At 43.9% G+C, this 13,175-nt stretch overlaps 1 protein-coding gene across 1 annotated transcript; it reads left to right on the top strand.

Annotated features, from left to right (window-relative positions):
- The first annotated feature begins 66 nt into the window (after positions 1–66).
- On the top strand, positions 67–12,992 carry PRDX6 (peroxiredoxin 6). The gene is made up of 5 exons (XM_030302156.1): positions 67–249; positions 4,361–4,517; positions 7,800–7,946; positions 9,178–9,324; positions 10,989–12,992. The coding sequence occupies exons 1-5, from the start codon at positions 155–157 to the stop codon at positions 11,115–11,117; spliced, it is 675 nt and encodes a 224-aa protein (XP_030158016.1). The 5' UTR covers positions 67–154; the 3' UTR covers positions 11,118–12,992.
- Positions 12,993–13,175: the final 183 nt, after the last annotated feature.

Consider the following 13,175-nt stretch of genomic DNA (forward strand, 5'->3'; position numbering starts at 1 on the left):
CGCTCAGACTCCGCCTCTGGCCCCGCCCACGCCGCTCGCTTCCCGCCCCTCGCGGCCCCACTTACTCGGCGGCCGGCACCCACACCGCCAGAGCCTGCAAGCTGGTGACTGCCGCTGCTGCGCGTCCTCGTCTTCCCGCGTCACTGCTGCCGCCATGCCTGGAGGTCTCCTTCTTGGGGACGAGGCTCCCAACTTCGAGGCCAATACTACCATCGGCCGTATCCGTTTCCACGACTATCTGGGAGACTCGTAAGTGGCCACCTCGTAGCGTCCTCGGGTTACGCCCGGCCTCGGAGGTGCCTTCCCTATTTCTTCTACCTTCCGTCCTCCCAGCTCAGCCCCCTGGTCGCCGCCCGCCTCCTCCCCGCACCGGTTCCTGCACGTGCCTCTGGCCGAGTGGCTCCTGCCCCGCGTCGGCCGAGCGCTGCTGGGGGCCGGCCCCTCGACCCCATTCCGCCGGCGGCCCCCATGTGGCTGAGCCGGCTCCGCGGCGGGAAAGGGGGAGGGGAACGAAATTGGGTTCCAGCAGGTACGGGCACCGGAGGCCGATGCGGAGGGTTTGTTGCCTGTATCACTCGGTTTGGTAAGGGGTGCAAGGAGCGTGGCCGAGTTGAGGCGGCTGGGGCGAGGGCCGGGCTGCATCAGGGGTCACTTCCCGGGACTTGTGCCCAGGGTCGCACTCCCTCCCTCGGTGCTGGAATTTGCTCCCTGGGGGAAGGTGAGTGTCTAAGGCCAGAGTCTGAGGACACTGCTGTGGGCGGAAGGTTCGGGACGGCCCAGCGCGCCGAGGACTTGCTTGCTGCAGTGGTATTTGCAGGCTTCTCGACACAAAATGTAAAAATTTAAACCACCAGCTGCCAAATAAGTGGCTGAAAGACTTTTTGTCCAGAGCCTCCTCCTGTGGCTGGGATATGATTTGATAACAGCTTTGGGAGGAACCAAGAACATTCTGTATGTAGGTGTGTCCTTCATTCCAGAACTTGCAACACTTGAAGTGAAGGGCTTTCTGAGGTTGCTCAGTTGCAATGGCCTGTTCTTGCCGCGGTAGGCCACTGCAGGCTCCTGGACGCCTGGACCTCCCCGCTTTTGAGACCCTTTTGTTTCCCAGTCGTGTGCCCCTCACTGCTTCCTCCCCCCACTGCTTTGCTTCCAGCACGTGGCCTTGCCGGCGATAGCCAGATCTGGCCTGGCAGTCAGACCATTATGACTGGGAGTAAATTGGTGTTGCCCAGGTTTTACGTTTTACAGGCCCTGAATCAGCAAGCTTTTAAGTTGCTTGGTTTTAATCTGAAACCTCCCAGATATGTGTCATTATATTATGGCTCTGGAGTTCCAGTGGTCCCACCACACTGGTTTTCCCTTTTTTTTTTTTTTAATTATTGAAGTATAGTTGACACACAGTATTATATTAGTTTCAGGTGTACAATATAGTGATTAGACAATTCTATACATTACTCAGTGCCCATCACAGTAAGTAGTCACCATCTGTCACCATGCATTATAATATTATTGAGTGTTTCCCATGCTGTGCTTTTTATCCCCATGACTAATTTATTTTATAACTGCAGTTTGTACCTCTTAATCCCCTTGATCTATTTCACTCATCCCCCCCACCCCCTCTGGCAGCCACCAGTTCTCTGCATTTATGACTCTGCTCCTGGCTTTTTGTTCGTATTTTATGCACTGTGGTGTTCTGAGGCTTAACAAATCCTCCATGATTTGTGTCCTTATTTTATTTACAGTGTCCAGATATATATGTGTATAGACAGAGAGAGGGAAGTTTATGACATTCATCAATGAGTGGACAGGGCTATGCAGAGAACCTGGGAGGGATTCTTACCCACTTAGGCCTACACAGCCCTTTACACTCTCTTAAGTCTATTTTCCAGCTGCCAATTTAAGGGAAAAGCTAAGCTTTGTGAAAGAGAGGACTAGGCTAGAAAAAAGATGAAAAATGGAACATTCAGACCTTAAAGGCAGGGAGAGATATACAGGCTGTGTCCAATCTCGTAATCTAGGTATTAGTATTTCTCCTAAAGTCCATGGGATTTTTAGAGTATGTTCCTTTCCATTCCTATCTACAGTCCTCATCCCCATAGAACAAAATCTTATCAGAACTCTTAGATTGTATAAAGATAAATATTGACATAAAACATTTATTATAGCAATAATTATAAATGCCATCACTATTTAAGCTAACCCTACTTTTTTGGGTTTCTTGCTGTTGTTTATTTGCCCCTGGGTCTATCCTGATTTTATTAAAAGTGGTGCCTTCTCAGGGAGCTACCAGTAGGAAGATGAGAAAAATATCTGCATCTACAAACAAAAATATAACAAGTCTGCCTCAGGTCACGCCTGGGATTGTGTTCCCTCCCCTACCTTGAAAAGAAGTTTGAACTCTTTTTATAATTATAATACATGGTTTTGCCTAATGCAATTTCCCCAGGGACTCCGTTCTGTGTGTGATCTCAATTCAGAGGTCAGCTTTTGATCTAGGTGTTTTTTGGAGGAAAAAAAATAATAATTTCAAACATTACAGGTATCTGCCCTACCCCTGACAACTGGAAACAACTAAGGGGTTTGGGTGCTTCATTTGGTGAGTTTAATGAGCTTTAGCTCTGTTTCTTTGTGTATATGGTAGAAGCAGCTTCTCTACAGTACATCTTCACCAAACAAAACTTGTTTTCCTGGGGTTTTCTGGGAGTTAGTGAGTGAGGACCCTTCCCTTAAAGGAGGAAACCTTTTGTCTTTTGAAAATGAGGAAGGAAGGAAATGGGATAATGTAATTGAACTCCTCTTAAGAGCACACACAGTTAGGGAGACTTAGAGGGGAATGCAGACCATAGTAAGACATCCTCAGACTTACCCTCTTCCTAGCCATGTGGCACACTGGAGTTTGGCCTCTGAGGGGGACAGGATGTGAAGTGGCTTAAACTGAGTTCCTTAGCATGATTCAGCAAAACTTTTCGATGCACAATGGAAAGAGTGTGTCTGATGCTTCTAATTCATCAACCCTTTAACAACTCAGGAAGAAATGCCCTGTTTTTCTCTCAACTCTTGGAAACTTTCTCGTAAGTCTCATCTGACCCTTAAGCAGATCCTTTACCATAGAATCAAAGGCCTAGATTTTTTACCCATACCTAGATTATTTATATCACAAGATGTATAGCCCTCTTACTGTCCTTTATAAAAAAGTAAACATACCACAAACCTCCAGAATCTTCAAAATATTACCTCTCTCTTCCCAGTCTTGCCATCGGGCCCTCTATCCTCATTGTAGGAAGGCTTTTCCTTTCCTGAAGCCTTGGGAGTTGAGTGGCAGATGTAGGTGGGAGGGAGGTACGCTTGTCTCTGCTTTGTTCTTTGTGCCTCAGGAAACTTGGCAGATTTTGAGAGGTCAAGCTTGGCATCTAGACTGAGTTATTTAGTAGTTTAGGATCCTGGTTTAACACAAGTCCAGCAGGGTGTGGAGAACCCGGTGTTAAATTTTCCTTTTCAGTCAGAAGAGTAGTTGTGTTGCCAAGGAGAAGGAAATGGTATTCCAAAAGTTCTTGGTGACTTTTAGCTGGAAATATGCTTAAAAATCTATATAAAGTTTCATCCTAGGTAATGATGATTTAGATATTCATGTTTACCTAAGAATCTGTAGTTGTCAAAATCTGTGTTGTAGGCGGCCAGTTTTCTTGCCTACTTGGACTAAAGCAAAAAGGAAAAGAAACTGCAAAGGAAGAGACAGGTAAAACCCAAAAGTGCGGTAGCTTCGTCAGGGTGCAGAGATTGGGTGTCCTGCTTGGCAGGCTTGGTAGCTTTACAAAAGTTTTTATATCCACTCACTACAAAGAAGCCAAGTGTCAGCTTTAATTTTACATATAAATAGAGGATAGAAGCCTATTTATTTGAGATTATGTAACCTGTTTATTATTGCAGTCAGGCATTTGGTTGGATTGGGGCATATTGGGACATCCATTATTATAGCCTAGAAAAAAAGTAGAAGTGGGTAAGAAGGGGGGAAAAGGTATTTCAGTAAGCTTGTTGGTTTGAGTAGCACAGATTTTATGTGCTGAAAAAGAGTCAGGGTGGCCCTGTAGTTATTTAAGGAGGCAACACCCTTAAATTACAGTCTCCTAAGACATTTATCATGTGGAATTTCATATGTTTGGTTGAATCGGGCTTTCAACGTAGGCTTTTCTGGAAGTCAGAAGATCAAAAAGCATTCCTCGACAAAAATTGAAAAGTAATTGTCCTCATAAGCACTTATTTAAAAAGGAAGTCATTTTTGACATAGGATTTGTGATTTCTCATTCTACGTGACGGTGATAATCCCTCCAATAAGCTGTGGCTTCCTTTTCCTTCATCTCAGATGGGGCATTCTCTTCTCGCACCCTCGGGATTTCACCCCCGTGTGTACCACGGAGCTCGGCAGAGCCGCAAAGCTGGCACCCGAATTTGCCAAGAAGAACGTGAAAATGATTGCCCTCTCAGTGGATAGTGTTGAAGACCATCTTGCCTGGAGCAAGGTATAGTACCAATTGGCATGTGCTTTGAGGTTATAAATCAAGGTATAAATTATGTAGAGTAGCTTGGGTTTTTTGAGGTAAAGGTACAAGTAACTTCAAGTTCAGACTTCACCTATTATTTGAAAATCTGACTTAAACTGCACAGTGATCTCTACCTTGCTAAATGCAATGCTCGGTTTTTAGCCCTCGTCTTTCCCGGCCCACTAGCAGCCTTCAACCCACTGGTCGTTGTATATCCTGGAACATTTTCCTCTCATGGCTTCCAGACACCACATCTTGAGCTATTCCTGTTTATGGTCAGAGTGAGCTTCCTCACCCCCAACTCCTAGTTATGCTAAAGTTGCCCTGAATTCATTTATTGGACACCGTCTTTTTTTATCTATACCCTTCCCCTTGGTGAGCTCATCCACTCACATCTAAATGCTGTGATTCCCGAATTTCCATCTCTAGGCCAGACACTGCTGGTTCCCAGCCTGCTACGACCACCGCCAACTCCCATCTCCCCTGGGATGTCCTGTCATCTCACACCTAGTATGTCTGACACTGGCTTCCTTTTCTTAATCCGAGATCTTACTCAGCTAACGGACACTGCGTTTTCATAGTTGGCCAAAATCTAGGCATCATCCTGAATTCCTCTGGTTTTTCCATATCCACGTCTGGTTCATCAGTAAACTTGTCTGCTCTGCCTTTAAAATGATGCAAAATACTATTTGGAAGACTTTCCTCGGGTAGCTTTGTGGCTTGTGCCCTTCCTGCTTTCAAGTCTTGACTCAAATGCTACCTCATCAAGGCCTTCTTCCATGGCCTCCTTATCTAAAATTATAACTCCCCTCCATGTTCCTTATCCCCCTGTGATTTTTTCTTTAGCATTGTCACCATCTAAAATAAAATGTTCTGCACGTTGCTAGTTTCATTTGTTCATTTGTCCACACCCATCAGGCTCAGCAAGGCAGACTCCTATTTTGTGCTCTGCCGAACAGTGCTTGGCACTCAGTGTATCCTAGGCAGTCTCTCTGTGTTGAATGCACGAACGGAAGGAATTGTCTACTTTCAACAAACGATTTACTTGGACAATAAATGTGGTGGTCTAAACTTGAGGACATTTTGATGACTTTGCGACGATGTGCCACTAAAAAGTGATGATAGGTAAGCTCTGAAGGATGCTTACAATGTACTAGGCACTCTGTCAAGCACTTGTTATGCAACTGAATAAAAGATGTGGTACTGACTTGTGAGCTGGCCACCTGGGGCTACAGCCCTTGGCCATTTCCTGCTAGTTAATTCTAAGTGCCCGAGATTAGAAGCATCATATACAGGAGAAAAGAGAAGGGGATTTCTCTTGCTTACAGTGGCATTTTTTTCATCCCTTACATTTGGCTGCGACTGGCAAGTGCATTTCTGCACTATGCTCTCATGTTTGCCAGTGAGAATACTTTTCCTCCCACAGAGTTGGAGGGACTTGCTCAGGGTTGGCTGGCTAGGAAAGGATGGCAGTGCAATTGGAACCTCAAACCAATGCTGTCATTGATACTACATGATAGAGAGTAGGAATTCATCTGATTTAGGCTAGAATAAAGTGAAAGCATGAGGTTCTTTGGTGTTCGTGGATATAACGTAATGCCCATCAGGGAAGTGGCAGTGTTGACCATTTATTACCGTACAGCAGCCATTGAAACTAGAAACCACCAAAGGAAGAGTTGATTGCCTCTTGTAAAACACCTTTTAAAGTAGGAGCATGCCCGGGCTCATTTTAGCCTGTGAGCCTCTGCCTTGAATTTTCAGAATTGTGAGAGCACTGAACAGGAAACAAGTCCCACCTATCAGAAGCAGTGGCCAACCTTTGGCACTCAACTGGTTACATAGGAAACTTCAGGCGCCTCTAGCAGAAAGCCCTTTTGATTATTATTTAGTTGTGATGAGTTGATGGGGGGCCAGTGACAACAGAAAGGAAGTTAAGATAATAAAATTAAGGAACATGTCAAAATGTGTTGTTACCCATTTCAAAGTTCACCTGTACCACTTCTGTCCTGTCGCATCTCTGCTGAGAAATTGACAGAGGCTCTATATCCGCCATGACCTCAACCCCTATGTTACTTTTAAGGCTCCACATAATAAACAGACCTTATTCCAACCTTAAATCCTCTCTCCCACTGCTTCCTAAAGCTCTACCCAGCTAAGTTACTCACTCTCTTCTCAGTTATTTATGCTCAGACCTGCCTGCATGTTTCATTAATACTGCTCTTCCCTGTGAAAAATCTCATCCATCCTTCAAGGCCCCAGGTAGAATCTCTCCTGAAGTCTTTCCTAACTCAGGAGACCTATCTGTCAATGGGGACATTAGTATACTTCAGCATTTACAATCTGCCATGTAAATATTAGAGTCTTGCATTTGCTGCTACTTCACATGGGAATCATCTTAACCAAAGTAGAAGTTTCTTTGAAGGCAGGTGCCACGCCTCACTCATCCACATGCACTTGTCCTCGTGCTTACCCCACGGGAAGTGCTGTATCATTACTTGATCAAATACGGGAGCTAGATTTTCTTTTTCAAAGGCTTCTAGGGATAGGAAAGGTAGGAATGAATGAGTAAATGAGTGAAGTTTAGTAGGGGAAGAGAGTAGAATAAGGAGGAAAGTACATTATTGTCTTTCAGTTCAGACCTGAAATACTTTGTTTTCTATGTGGATTTCACCCTAGTTTAAATTTACCTTGGACTTGTCCTTAAAGTATATATTCAACTCTCCATTCTTGGATTTGCTTCAAATTTTATGGGTTTTTTTTTTTTCATTTCTTAGTATCTGCTGTATAGTAGCTTAATGTCTGGGTCGGGGTTCTTAGCGGGCAGGGACCAGATCTGTAGAATTATCTTTGCATGTGGCATTACTTTTAGATTTGATGGACTTAATGAACACATTATTTCTGATGGTATTTACTTGTTGGGTACCCAGAGAGGTACCTTAGATTGGGATCTAACTCTACAGCATTCAACTTTTAAAGCATTTCTTGCTGCTTTCTGTGGGCAGTAAAATCATGCCGAATTTTAAGAGACCTGGGCATGAAAAGGGTCTGTGGTTATAACCTAAGTACTGTACTGTACTGTTATTTCTGTCAGTGAGTGATTGGGGTGAGGAGTGTTCATTCATTCATTTTTTTTTTACTAAAATCGCTTAGAGAAAATTATGATTGTGTTCCTCTTCCCTATCTTGCAAGATGTTCATTGATTGAATTCAAAGAATGTGCCTGGTTTAGATTTTTTTTTTTTCCCTTTCACCTGCATTTCAGGATATCAATGCTTACAATGGTCAGGAGCCCACAGAAAAATTACCTTTCCCCATCATTGATGATAAGAATCGGGACCTTGCCATCCTGTTAGGCATGCTGGACCCAGCAGAGAAGGATGAAAAGGGCATGCCTGTGACAGCTCGTGTGGTGAGTTGTAGAAATCCATTAGTTGTCCTCATGACTGGCCAGGCTCCGTGTACAGCTGAGTGCTTACACCGACTCGAGGAATAGGGGAATATCTCCAGTTATGAAATAATTAGCAGCAATCTCACTGACCATCCGTACTGCTGAAGCAAAGTAAAATTTTCAGCTAAATTTGATAACTTTTGGAAATGTACATAAAATAAGTAGTTGATCATAAGATATCATCTAGAATTGAGGAATCTTTTTCCCAGCTCTCCTAACAGTCCTCTCTTTTAAAGTGGTGGGCCATAATACCCTTCTTCATAAGGCAACTGTGGCTGGGAATTCCTGTTTGTCCTTACCTACTAGAGAATAGACTTAATCCCTCATCTGCAAAACTATACAACTATTTGAAGACTGGTATCAACTCCCATCAGTATATTTTTTTTAAGTTTTTTTAATGTTTATTCATTTTTTGAGAGAGAGAGTGCGAGCAGGGGAGGGGCAGAGAGAGAGGGAGACAGAATCTGAAGCAGGCTCCAGGCTCTGAACTGTCATCACAGAAACCCGACACAGGGCTTGAACTCGGGAACTGTGAGAACATAACCTGAGCCAAAGTCAGACACTTAACCGACTGAGCCATCCAGATGTCCCCCACCCCCATTAGTATATTTTTAAGGTAATCATCCCTAGTTAACATAGTACCTTCCTGAGGCCTTTCCTGGATTCAATTCGCATATCAGGTTTTCTTACTGAGACACCCAGAACCAAATAGAATTCCCTTCTAAGTTTAGAAAAATAACATGGAGGGGCGCCTGAGTAGCTCAGTCGTTTAAGCCTCCAACTTCAGCTCAGGTCGTATCTCGAGGTTTGTGAGTTCAAGCCCTGCATCGGGCCCTGTGCTGACAGCTCAGAGCCTAGAGCCTGCTTCAGATTCTGTGTCTCCCTCTCTCTGCCCCTCCCCCACTCACACTCTGTCTCTCTCTCCTTCAAAAATAAATCAACGTTGAAAAAAAAAAAAAAGAAAAGAAAAAGAACCTGGAGAAGAAAATTATCTACACTGAAGCCACCCAGATTAACAGTTTGATGTATCCTCCTAGATGTTTGCTGAGGGCAGGGTTGGGGGCAGGGTTTGGGTTTTGGTTTTTTTCTACACTCTTGAACATTTCTAGTAACTAAAGAGCTTTCAAAGAAGCTTTGATATCAAAAACACTTAAAAGAATTATTCCTATTTATGCATCTGTGTGCTTTGCAGGTATTTATCTTTGGTCCTGATAAGAAGCTGAAGCTGTCTATCCTCTACCCAGCAACCACTGGCAGGAACTTTGATGAGATTCTCAGGGTAATTACCTCTCTCCAGCTGACAGCGGAAAAGAGGGTTGCCACCCCTGTTGATTGGAAGGTAAAGACGTTAAAAGGGCAGATACCCAGCTCACCTTCAAGGCCTAAGGGGCCAGTCTCTAAATGGCTATCTTCTGGGTCTTTCTTACTTGGGGCTCTTTTTCTGGCACGCACACACACTGGCAGGACTTTTCCTTATGGCTGAGTTTCAGATTTACTATGAGGCCATTGTCAAGGTCTTCTTTGTATTTTTATATGAAATACAAACTCCCCGTATTGCTTTCTAACTTCCATATCACTTGATCAAATTAATTGGTCAGAATGATTCCTTTTCTTTTTTAAGTTTATTTATTTATTTTGAGGAAGAGCACGAGCAAGGGAGAGGAGAGGCAGAGAGAGAGAGAGAATCCCTTAGCGTGGAGCCTGGGGCAGCCCTCAAACTCACGAAGTGTGCGGTCATGACCTGAGCTGAAACCAAGAGTCGGATACTTAACCAACTGAGCCACCCAGAATGATTTCTTAATAAAATAATTTTTTTTAAAAAAACCTTTAACCCTTCCCAAAACGAGCAAAATATTGGCAAAATATTTATAGCAAAACTTAGATTGGCCACTTGAGTCATGGCTATAAAACTATTTGGTGTATTAATGTCTAGAGCATTTCACTTCTCTTAAACTTCAATTAGCCTTTCAAACCCCATGTAGAATTCTCAGACAGGGATAATATCACAAGGGCATCTTAACATTGCTACCTTTTTAAAATATGCTCACCTGAATACCAGGTTGTGTTGATTTGTTTTTCCTGACAGGCAAATCATTTAAAGTCTGTATCTGTCCATTGAACATGTGTTTATTGAGCCCAGGCAGTGGGCTCTGGGCTACAGCAACAGTGAACAATATAAATATTAATGTAAATAGGAGTCCCTGCCCTCAGAGAGCTTACATGCCAGTGGGCGGAGACAAACAGTATGCAAGTTTACCGTGTTTTAGGTGGCAATAAGTGTGACTGAGAAAAATCAAGCAGAGATGGAGAGAGTGGGAGCATAGGGGTGGGAGGGTAGGTTTTATAATTGGCTGTCAAAGAAGGCCTTTCTCTGAAGGGAACTTTGGGAAGGACATGAAGAAAGCAAGGGACCAAGTCGTGCTTGTTTATGAGGGAGGAAAGGGCGCCTGGGTGGCTCAGTCGGTTGAGCGGCCGACTTCGGCTCAGGTCATGATCTCACAGTCCGTGAGTTCAGGCCCCGCGTCGGGCTCTGTGCTGACAGCTCAGAGCCTGGAGCCTGTTTCAGATTCTGTGTCTCCTTCTCTCTCTGGCCCTCCCCTGTTCATGCTCTGTCTCTGTCTCAAAAATAAATAAACATTAAAAAAAAAAAAAATATGAGGGAGGAAAACCAGCATGCCTGGAAGAGCAGGAGCGGGAGGTGGGGCAAGGAGGCACGATTCATTCACACCGGGCAGCGGTAAGGACTTAGAATTTAAATTTTAAAGTGTGGTGCCAAGACGTCACTGGGTTTAAAACAAGACCATTTCTTGTTAAGATGGGGACGTTGTTCTCTCAGCAAAGTGTCGAAGATCATCCTGTGAAAACAAAATTCCTCAGAGGGGAGAGAGTGACCAATACTGGGTTATTCTCATGAGCACCTGTAGCTACTTTTCTGAAGCTACTTCTTGGCCTTCAGGCTTCACTGTAAGAGTGAATTTCATTATTTTCAATGTCTTTCAATAGGATGGCGATAGCGTGATGGTTCTTCCAACCATCCCTGAAGATGAAGCCAAAAAAATTTTCCCTAAAGGAGTCTTCACCAAAGAGCTCCCGTCTGGCAAGAAGTACCTCCGTTACACGCCCCAGCCGTAGTCCCCCAAGGAGGTGGTTAGCACAGTGAGCCAGGGGACGCCAACTGCCAGTCATGTTCTCCTGCACCTGTTCCATAACAACATCCTGGTGTGATCACAGCCAAGGCCTTTAGGTTGCTATACTACTGGCTTATTAAACAAAATGGCACTAAAAATTTCTTGGGATCCTTTCCTCTGTGCCTTCACCAGCATTCTGTTCTGTTCCTGCACCGTAGCACTCTCTGCTGTCTCTGAAATGTAGTCTGTATGTGAGATTCAAGTCTTGGATGTCTACAGGATGTGGGGTCGATGAGGTAGTGTCAGTTGATGGTGGAGAAAGTCTGTTCTGCTCCATCATAGAATGACTGTCAGGTTTTCAGCTGTTCCAATCAAATCCAGAACTTGACGTTCAGATTCCCCTGTAGATACGAGTATATAACCCAAAAACCTGTACAGTATCCAGAAATTCTCCACTCTTCAGGGTTTTGATCGCAGCGGGGGCAACAAACTTTTCAATTCTATACTTTTTCAGTAGATAACTGAAGTGGGATGAGCGGGGGAGGAATCTTTAAATATTTTGCTATAACGAAAATTTTTCGAGAAATTTCTATTAAAAAAGAGAGGCTATAGAAGAAGTTCCACTTGCCTGCCTGCCAGGGAGGTGGACCAGGAGGTGTGAGCGATACGACAGTGCCATGTGCCTTTCATGCAAAGTATTTCCATATGTCTGTCTGCTCTACACTGATGGGCGCAAGAGCACACCTTGGGAAGAAAGGAGGAAATGATTGAAAATGTTTTGTTATAGAACTATTCTTGCAGTGAGGGGGTGGGGCTGTTTTCTGAGTTTTGCTTTTTGGGGATCAGCAAATAAATTCTTTGTTAAAACTGGATCAGAGAATTCTGTTGTCACGTTTTGAAGTACTAGTTTAGACTCCTGACCCAAAGGGCAGAGCTTTGCTCGCTAGGATCGGCATCAGTACTTTTCTCCAAAGGCAGATACGTGAAATTTCTTGTGACGAAAGTGGAGGAGCAGCTGACGAACAAGGAGATTTCACCACATCTCTTGGCCCACTTCGCTCCTTCCTGTTACTTCCCTGGGTCCTTGGGTTTGTGACCCCCCCCTGCTGTAAAGAGCTCTCCTAACATATTACTTTAATTGGATTTACAAGGCTTAAGAATATGAATCTTGAGGAGAGTAGTACACCTGTGCGTTTCTGGAAAGAATACTAACTACTGTGAACTCATGGTCTCTCACACTTTTGTTAGGCTGTGCTGATAAGTCCTGGGTTTAGAAAGAAGTGTCCCATACCTAGTATAGTCCCTTGCATGTAGCCCTCCATATTTTTTTATTGAGTAGAATAATGTAAAACATGATGCCTGGTGCCATATGGTAGACGAGTCATTAAGTCTTTAGTTTCCTTGAATTCTCCACATGTAAAATTTGAGTGACACCAAGAAGGTTGGGAAGGTAGTGAAAATTTCAAGTTACCCAATATCCTGAGGAGTCCTGGTCTGAAAGACCCAAGAGGAATGTGTCTTGCTCTTACCTCTTCGAGTCACAATATACTTTGCCCTTAAAGAACCAATACCTGGACCTCTTATAGGATATCTCCTAACTAGTCCTTGGATCTTCCGTCTCCTGTCACCTTTCCAACTATTCAGTTCTTGCTGCTCTCTTTTCTTCCCTTGGCTATTTGATGCCTCTTGTCCTTGTCTCTTGGAGTCTGGCTTCAACTTTCTTTCATGGTGACAATCCAGCATCTAAATCTCCGTTAATTTTTCAGTTATTCAACACTTGAGTGTTGATCTTTATTGACGGATGGAACGTGTGCCATTGGATTTGCAAATTCAAAATCAAATTCATCAACTTCCCCCAATAAATGTATTGCACCCCTCATCACTCAGGCACCCAAACCCTGGTGTTTTTTTGGCCATCTCTGTCCACATATATGATGTCAATACAAAGACACTGAAAATGTTCAAAGAAAAGGCAGCCAGGTATCCCCAAATGGATTTCTGGCTCTGTCACCATGAAGCCATGAGACTTTGTGAAAAGATTCTTTTCCAGATGTAAAATGTG

This window comes from Lynx canadensis, chromosome F1 (genome assembly GCF_007474595.2).
Source record: "Lynx canadensis isolate LIC74 chromosome F1, mLynCan4.pri.v2, whole genome shotgun sequence".
Taxonomy (NCBI): domain Eukaryota; kingdom Metazoa; phylum Chordata; class Mammalia; order Carnivora; family Felidae; genus Lynx; species Lynx canadensis.